Source organism: Coffea arabica, chromosome 7c (genome assembly GCF_036785885.1).
Source record: "Coffea arabica cultivar ET-39 chromosome 7c, Coffea Arabica ET-39 HiFi, whole genome shotgun sequence".
NCBI classification, from domain to species: domain Eukaryota; kingdom Viridiplantae; phylum Streptophyta; class Magnoliopsida; order Gentianales; family Rubiaceae; genus Coffea; species Coffea arabica.
This window is the reverse complement of record NC_092322.1, coordinates 21221333-21230288: the sequence shown is the minus strand read 5'-3', so window position 1 is coordinate 21230288 and position 8956 is coordinate 21221333. Positions and strand designations below refer to the sequence as shown.

Below are 8956 nucleotides of genomic sequence, written 5' to 3'. Positions count from 1 at the left end.
CCAAGTTTAGCCACTTTATAAAGTTGTCTCACCCTTATACTGCACAGCAAGTAGCTCAGTTCTTTCTGGACTATGTGTATAAGTTGCATGGCCTGCCTAAGTCTATCACTTCTGATAGGGATAAGGTATTCATTAGTAAATTCTGGCAGGAACTCTTTTGTACACTGGGGGTTGGTTTGCATTATAGTTCATCCTATTACCCTCAAACAGATGGACAAAATGAGAGGGTCAATCAGTGTCTAGAGAGTTACCTGAGGTACATGTGTAGTGAACATCCATCTCATTGGAGTGACTAGTTACCTTCAGTTGAGCTGTGTTATAATACAAATTTTCACACAAGCCTGCAACTTACACCCTTCAAAGCCTTATATGGGTATAAGCCAGTACATCTACCTCTAGGTCCTTTTCATGACAGTGTCATTCCTGCAGCAACTGATATGGTACAGGAGAGACTTCAAGTTCTAGCAAACATCAAAGACAACCTCGCCACGGCTCAGAATCGTATGAAACATTTTGCTGATCAGAACAGGACAGAAAGGACCTTCCAAGTAGGTGATTGGGTATTCCTGAAACTTCAGCCTTATAGGCAACAGATTGTGGCCATTAGGAAGAGTCTGAAACTATCTGCTAAGTATTACGGCCCTTTCCAGATCATTGGAAAAGTTGGGGCCGCAGCTTACAAGCTACAACTACCAGAGGGATCCAGAGTCCATCCAATGTTTCACGTCTCATTGTTAAAGAGAAAAGTGGGAGCTGCTCAGGACATAGAGCCCACCCTTCCTGAGCTTGATGCTTCTGATCGGTGCATACTGCATCTTGAGAAGGTGTTAAGAAGGAGGGCTATTATGCGCAAGTCTCAACTTGTCATTCAGTACTTGGTGAAATGGAATCAGCTGCCAGAGTCTAAATCTTCGTGGGAGGACAAAAGCTACATTGACAAACAGTTTCCCAACTTTTTAGCTTGAGGACAAGCTTGATGTTAACAGGGAGGGATTGTCAGGCACCTAAGAAGTATTAGACTTGTCGTTTTAAGAAGGCTTGCCTTGCGTTTTGGTGGAATAAGCAAAACGGCGTAGTTAGAATAATTGCAAGGGCAAAACGGTGTAGTTAGACTTATTTAGATAGTTAGTGGTTGTTGAGAAAGTTAGTTAGGGAGTAACAGAATTTCTATAACTGATTCCCTACCCTCTTGTAACGAATTCAGCAAGAAATACAGCAGATTCATTTTCTCTCTTCTCAGTTACTCTTTCTTTCTCTCTTTCTTGTGCTCTTGGCTTTCTCTTTCTTCTTTCCCCAATTCCTGCTCTGCTAAACCTTCCTTAGAATCTCTCATAGAAATTTTAGCCTGACACATATCGAGAAAAGCCTGGGCCATGTTACAAAAGCTCACACTAACTGCACCAGTTGAAGCGTATCTTTTGATGATATCCACTACTTCTGGCTTCAAAGTCTCTTCCTTGTTTGTTGCACTGCAGAGATAATACAAAGCCCCAAGAGCATAGTTCACCTGCCATATTGAGGTTTGTTTACAGTAACTAGTAAGCATCCAGACACTTGCACAAAATTATACTGCTGGTAACACAATACCCACATCTATACCAAGATTATAGCTAAGTTTCCATTTTTCAAAGGACGCTCAGAGATTCATTTCTCTTTCTGGCAGAAGCGACTTTCAGGATAACTGCAAATAACAAATTCTTCTGAATAAAGGGTTGGCAATAAAGAATAGCAGGGTCAAGTGCCATGACCAACAGTAATCCATGGTATCCATAAGGTCTTGCATTCCAAATTCAGCTCAAATAGTATATTAACGAAATACAACTCAACAAAAATCAACCAAGTACATTAGTTTGTCAATTTAGTAATTGCGATGAAAATAGCATTAGGTGGCCTCCATGAAATACAAGCATAAAATACAATGCTAATGAGAAAAGATGCTCCAGAACTGGAATATTTAGCATGTGACTGCCACAGGATTCACCTCTGTTCCACAGCTGTCTCCGTAATATTTAGCACTAAATAGAGCGAATGATAGTAAATGAACTTTGAGTAAAGTAAGACATGTAAACCTTTTCTAGTTTCAAAAAATTAAGTAGCATGGATATGCAATTTGAGCCCTGCTTGAAGTCGAGTTCCAATAGTCAAAGGGTTAGGGCATGCAAACAATGGTCTGAACAAGCCAGAAAGCAAATACTAATTACCGTGTTTCGGACAGGACTAGAGAGACATTGGATGACAAGAGATATTCCACCACACTGAATAACAACTGCAGCAATTGATGGATCTAGATTACAAGTAAAAACCAAATCACAGTATACACCATAAGTAACTGTTTGGCAATAAAAGCCAGTTGAGAAAATTTTAGAAGAAATAAAAAAAAATAGACATCTTCTTTTCTTAAATGACGAATAAAACAGGGCCAAAAGTCCAATTTACCAGCACAAGCATTGCAGATTCCTCCAATTCCAAACTCCGCAAGCCTCTCATTGGGCTCTGTCATGCAGTCGAGGAAAAGTTCCAAAACATTAAGCTGCTTATATCAGGGCAAGCACATTCATTGTCATGGCAGAAAGAAAAATACATATAACTCAAAAGTTCTAGAACTACCTCGCGCAAGAATGTGTAGTTGTAAGGGTCATATGCAAAGTTTGCTAGATTAGCAGCAATTCTCTCTTTTATCTCTATAACAAGATTTCATAGGTTAACTTAAAATGGAATAACCAAAATTAGGTACAAATGTTCATATATACTTGACACAAAATTTTGAGACCACAAATGTTACATTTGGAATTAGAATGAGTAGGTTTATTAGTTGGACACGCTATTCGATGATAGAGAATACCAATTACTAATAGATATCATATGTCATAAGTGCAGATACTCCCACAGAAACCATGTCCCTACTTAATAGTATGAGAAGGCATGAGGGCTAAAACATGAAATTAACCAATCCTTTCATCCCACTTATCTTGGAGTAAGTTAATATAAACCCAATCCATAAGACAAGCTCCCCATATTCCTCATCAACATGAATCAGATCACATCATCAGGGTTATGGCAAAGTCAAGAATTCTTCATTCTGAGTTTTCAACCTAGGAGGTCACTGGCTCGAAACTGATCATCCACCTTTAACCTGTTTGCTAAGGCTGCTTAATCCCAACCAATCCAGGGCAATATGACATTCATACAACTACTTTACCTTTAGACCCTTTTCATCTATGCATGTCTCCCCTCCAAAGAAAAGGTTCCAGTCTACATTCACATGACCATTACCGCAAGAAATTGATTCTGTATAGATTCCATGGATGAAACAATGTTTTTAGAACAATGTTTTTAGCAGTCACAGAAGTTGAATGGCAGAAGCAATATAGGGATTCCAGCACCAGCTCCATGTCAGCAAATCAAAAAACTTGAATTTTATTTGATCAGCAATCTACAATGACAACTGCAGAATAATCTTTTATTCCATTGGTTTCCTTACTTCGTAACCCTGTTGGTACTAGCTGATGTCAAGATCAATCATTAATTATACAACAAAAACTGCAGAATAATCTTTTGTTCCATTAGTTCATTACTTCATAAATTCTGTCAGTACCAGCTGATGTCAAGGCTAATTATTAATCAAATGCCTTAACCTCATAATGCTATACGAAAGAAGCAAGTAAATATGCTTAAACAAGAATTCGACAAAGCATACCTTCATCAGTAGCATTCTGAAACTGAGTCACCAATTCCTAAATCAAATAAAGAAAACAATAGATGCTAACTATCAACTGCCACTAATGAAAGTTCCCAAACAATCAAATATTAAGGCAGATAAAAGAAATACAATTCTCAGCTACATTTTCGCATTCACAACCATTTTGAACAGGGAAAAGTTGAATATTTCTGATAGCAATAATTTACAGCAGAGATATTCCTGAAGGTAATTTACCCGAGGAGTTCCATATTTCCAGTCCGCTCTTCTTGCCTCCGATTAGTCGTAAACATGTCAACTGCAAGATATTTCAAGAAATCATTCGATTCGCAATATATTGAAAAGGGACTCTTTCAATTTTGACAATCAACAATTTTAACAAGAAATCAATACACTAGGAAGGATATGGCTGGCCTAACGCGGCAGTAGTTAGAATCCAAATAAGCCGACATATACCCCATCTCCCTCCATTTTAGAGCTCCCTAACTTCTTCCTCGTCCTCATGAAAAAACTCCCCATGAATACACAAACCCGAATGAGCCTCAGCCAACACTTCCTACAGCCCCAACCCAACTAGTATCAACAAAGATTTATAGAGCCATACAGCCCAGAACCATCAAAAATATTTCTTGCATAATAATTTTACAATAGATTTTAACAAGGCAAAATTATTCACTTGTAGAAGATTGCTCGTTCGTAGTGTCGTTTTCCTTTATTTTATGCCATATCATTTTTGTGTTTGTAACTTTGTATATGGCTTGGGTCTAGGACCTAAGTTTGACCCATTTTTATTCAATTGTGCCTTAATTTTACACCGGTTTGGACTTTGGGCTCTGTGAATTTCCAAAACGAATGAAATGCTAATTAATTCTTAGAGCATTTTGGGCTTTTTTGCTTTGCCTTAACGGCCAAAAAGGGCCAGAGAGAATGGAGATCGTATTTGACTATTTTCTTTTCGACCAGTGTATTTAAAAGTAAGGATGTTCATCGATTAGTAATTGATAATTTAATTTAAAAAATCTTGAGAATTCGAGAATTGATTTTTGAAGACCAAAAAAACAATCAACCAACAACTCATTGGGCTGTTGACCAAGGAGCTATGCCGTCACCTGTCACATCAGAAGTTCGCTTGACAGGTTTGGGGTAGGGGTTAAGGAAGGAAAGGAGGAAGAATAAGAAAAAAGGAAAAAAAAAAAGATCAATAGCCAATTGGCCAAACTTTAATTTGATAAATTGGACATTGGAGATTGGATTTTGGCCGCAGAACCAATAATATCCAAAATCTAAAATGTCAATAGTAAAATAAAATATTTTAATTTCTTTTAAAAAATTATTGTACCAAAATAATATCCCATATATTTTTTCAACAAAATTCAATCAATTTAGCTAGTAATACTATACTAATCTTCTAGTTAGTAGTTAATTAATTACTCATTACTAATTAGTATTTAGTAATGTGTATCTATATATATATATATATTACAATAATTTCAGAAATTTGGTCAGTAATAAATAATTTGGTAATATTTTTTTAATATTAGTTCCCAAACTGTTTTACCAAACATTATAATTGAAGATATTTTGATTTTACTGGAATCTAAATCCAATCCAGATTGAATTGGCCGGCTTTTTTGTTTTTCTGAAATGTGAACACCTCTATTTAAAAGTGTGGGTTTGTGGAACTTATTGAATAAAAGGCCCTCCTTAAACTCCATAAATCTTTTAGCTAACCAATTGCAAACTATACAGTACTTTGAAACAAAATTCATACGTATCAATTTCTAACTAGAACGTTTTTACAAGGATATATTTCTAGCTAGAACAATTCTGACAAGCATCCTGCAATTCATCAGTCCTAGTATTTAAACATTTCATGAACAAATTTAACACTAAAGATTAAAAAAATTTATTGGTAATCAGGAAGTACAGGTTTCATACCCATCAAATTTGCAATACTAATCATTTTTCCATACTGCTTGATGCTTTAGTGAACAATTACTTTGACGTTTTTAGTCTGAATGTCTTGGATTTCATGAGAGCAATGATTATTAAATATTCACGGAATCTTAAATTTTGGGGAAATTGCTTGTGTTCTTCATACAATTTACAGCTTCTTTGATAGTTGAAGATAGGCATTGTAATAGTAGAGTAGGGAAAAATCGCAAATAATTCATGACCTGTTCGTTAATTTATAACATGTCAAGCTTGATTAGAAATGCAAGTTCCTAGAAGGGTTTATTTATATTAATGTATAAATATAAAAGAATAGATAATGACATGTCTAATTGTACCTGCTTGAAAAATTTGTGAATAATGAAGTACTACAGAATGATAACCCTAAGAATGGAGATTCTTGAAATTTGGTAGCATTTATATGTCTTCATTGATATGTACATGTATACTATAATGAAAGTGGTTAATTATATCTATGTTTGCAGGTCGAAAGTAAAAATAAAAAGAGCGTTACATCTAACTTTGGAATGTAATGGACCTTTAGCGATGCAAACATATTTCCAAAGCAAGTTTTTTTTTAAAAAATTTTCCAAGGCAAGTTTTTTTTTTTTTTTTAATTTCCAAAGCAAGTTGATTGTAATGTACATGTAAAAAAGTAAAAGTATGTAAACATTACTGTAGTCTTCCAAAACTGGTTGTGGTTATAATTGTTTAATTTAATAACAAAAATTAAGTGTTTGTATGTTGTTAACATGGTTTCTCACAATGAAATTTGATTTTTTTCCCCTTAGTTTTTGAACAAAGATTTGCAATTGTGGCGGTATATTCTTATAAAGCTAGATGGCACTATTAATAACGTCGTTAATGTTTTTTTATTTAATATCATTTTACAAAAAAATTTTGAACGATATAAGTAATTAATAACAATTTGATGAATCGTAATTTCATCTTACCATTCTTATAGGGTTTGTTTTGATTAGAACTTATAATCTCAAAGTTGTATGCTATAGGATTTAATCTTTTGATAATACAAGTATCATAACTATAATACATATTGCATTCAAGATAACATAAATCAAATCAACTACAAAGTAATCTCTCATACTGCAACATTTAGGTCATAGACTAACAATATTTATGGGTTGTATTTAAAAGAGATTGATAGAGATAATATGTCAATAATAACTATACATGTACATTATGTACACTAGTAGATGAAGATAAACAATCTGGAAACAATAGTACTCCTTTTTCGTGATAGGAAGTATCACTTTAGACCTAATGCCTTTTTATCATGCCATATCATAGTTACATCGACTTTGTAACTTTCTTCTAGCAAACATTAATATCAACTATAGCAGCAATGATTACTTGTATGAGATTTAGTTAAATTACAATATATAATTATCTTGGATGGATAATTCTGCTAGACAAAGTGATTAACTATGTTCTAACAAACAGAGCGTGATTTACTAGGAAAAGTAATGATGATATCCATGATTAAGTATATATAAAAAGTATTTTAGCACAATATTTGTTTATTGCGATTTATTTAAAAACACATCCTTGCTTCATGTCCCACATAGAAAAAATATTTTCTTATCCTATAGTCAGAAATCCGAGATTATTTTTAAAAAGTGGAAACTAATAACATGGCATTAGGATTTCTAAGGACCTAGAATAGAAATAATGTAATTGTTGCTATCTCTTAATAAGATAGAGATTTTAATATAAGTTTAGCTTGATCCCTTGAATCTTGCTAGATTTTTAGCTTGATCCCTTGAATCTTGCTAGATTTTAATATAAGTTTGACCTTCAATTCTTAATTGGAATGATTATATGTCTTTTTAATAAAGATTTAGACAAATTATATTTGACAAGTTAGTGTAATGTGAAAATAAATCGACTGTTAATAAAAGAAAAGAAAATAATGAGCTAATCAAGTTCTCAAAACAAAAACAAAACAATTATTTGGAAGTTCTCCGCAATACTTCTTAATTAGAAAATTTTTAAATTGCATAAAATGCTAATTAAAAGTTTAATTAAGTATTTAAGCAATAATCATGTGATTTTCTTATTTAAGTGTCTAAAAGTGGTATTCATCTTCCAATGAGTCGCTATTGAATAATATTTAATGAAAATTACATGATCGATCACCTTAAATTCATTTGTTTAATGAAAATTACTTGATCGATCGCTTTAAATTAAGCAGTTAGCTCATTGACATCGAAAATAGTAACTCGTGGTGTTAAACAATAATTATTAACATGATAATAAGCAAATAAGGCTAAGGTCAATGTAATTTGATACTTTTCCATGCTTGGTCTAGTCATACATGTTAAAGTTTTTATTTCCTTTAACACAAATATCTTAATTCCTACTATTTTAGTTCATTTTAGATTCTGGATTGGGTAGGATATTGCCTACCTGACTTTCTTTAAAGGAAGTAGTGTGAGAACCCTGAAAATAGTCATATAAATATCAGTGCATATTTTATTTACATTTTAATTCTTTAATAAATTTTTGCACGAAGTCCAATTGTTTTTAAATAAGTATGTAGAATTAAACGTTATGTGCAAAATAAAAGAATTGTGCTAAACTACTAAACTTCTTAGTTTTGTTACATTAACTTCATTAATTATTTCATTAATTTCGATGGTAAACTATTTCATTAATCTAATCATTAATTACTTTGAATTCTAGTATTGTAACTAATTGTTTTGAAATAAAAGTGTAAAGATAATCTTTATGAAATAAATAATATAACTGTGCCAATATTGAATTATTCGGTTTTATTATACAAAAGTAATAATTTTTGAGTTATATTAAGTTTACTCTTTAAAAATAAATTCCTTAATTTGCAGTAGCTAACATTCTTTTCGAATAAGATTAAGGGTATACAAAAACCTTAGTATTAAGATGTCATCGATAAATTTTACAATACATGTATACAAGATACGAGTAGGACGTAAAAATTACGATAATTGAAATCTCGTGAGATTAGCACATCACTAGGAGGTTAAATTACATTCGGAATAAATTTTTGGGATTAAATTAGAATAAGGACGCAAGTATTATTAGAAGGTCGAGTGAAAGGTCCAAAATACCTTTCACAATTCCACGAAATCACCACACATCCATAACATTTCCATGCAACGCCAAACAAATCCTCGGACAGCAGCATAGCACCGCACCATCCGACCAATCAAAAACCTTCAACCATCTCAACACGCAACCATGTCTTACACTCAACCTCTTCTCAAAAACCGCGGCACCTCTCTTCATTTCCTCTTCATTTGCTGCAAC

The 8956-nt window shown here is 33.2% G+C and overlaps 1 protein-coding gene across 15 annotated transcripts; it reads right to left on the bottom strand.

Annotated features, from left to right (window-relative positions):
• Positions 1–1085: 1085 nt before the first annotated feature.
• On the bottom strand, positions 1086–4587 carry LOC113699734 (uncharacterized). 15 transcript variants are annotated; one of them, XM_072056496.1, is made up of 7 exons: positions 4091–4560; positions 3935–3995; positions 3698–3734; positions 2608–2681; positions 2437–2530; positions 2202–2284; positions 1086–1507 (listed from the first exon to the last, which is right to left on the bottom strand). In XM_072056496.1, exons 5-7 carry the CDS (start codon positions 2498–2500, stop codon positions 1241–1243), a joined length of 414 nt encoding a protein of 137 aa, XP_071912597.1. In that variant the 5' UTR covers positions 2501–2530; positions 2608–2681; positions 3698–3734; positions 3935–3995; positions 4091–4560; the 3' UTR covers positions 1086–1240. The 15 variants fall into 15 exon arrangements, 6 of the variants coding, with proteins under 6 accessions (XP_071912597.1, XP_071912595.1, XP_071912593.1 ...); XR_011817387.1 differs by adding an exon at positions 1592–1681 and having other exon boundaries at positions 1370–1507; positions 2437–2681; positions 4091–4586; XR_011817389.1 differs by adding an exon at positions 1592–1681 and having other exon boundaries at positions 1370–1507; positions 2202–2266; positions 2437–2681; positions 4091–4586.
• Between the last annotated feature and the right edge of the window lie 4369 nt (positions 4588–8956).

What these genes read in the sequence shown, in the direction of transcription:
- LOC113699734 (XM_072056493.1), bottom strand. An exon ending in AATCTGCAATGCTTGTGCTG is followed by an intron (nt 2,285 to 2,436) that starts GTAAATTGGACT and finishes CTTGTAATCTAG; the next exon opens with ATCCATCAATTGCTGCAGTT. An exon ending in CTAGTCCTGTCCGAAACACG is followed by an intron (nt 1,508 to 2,201) that starts GTAATTAGTATT and finishes TCAATATGGCAG; the next exon opens with GTGAACTATGCTCTTGGGGC.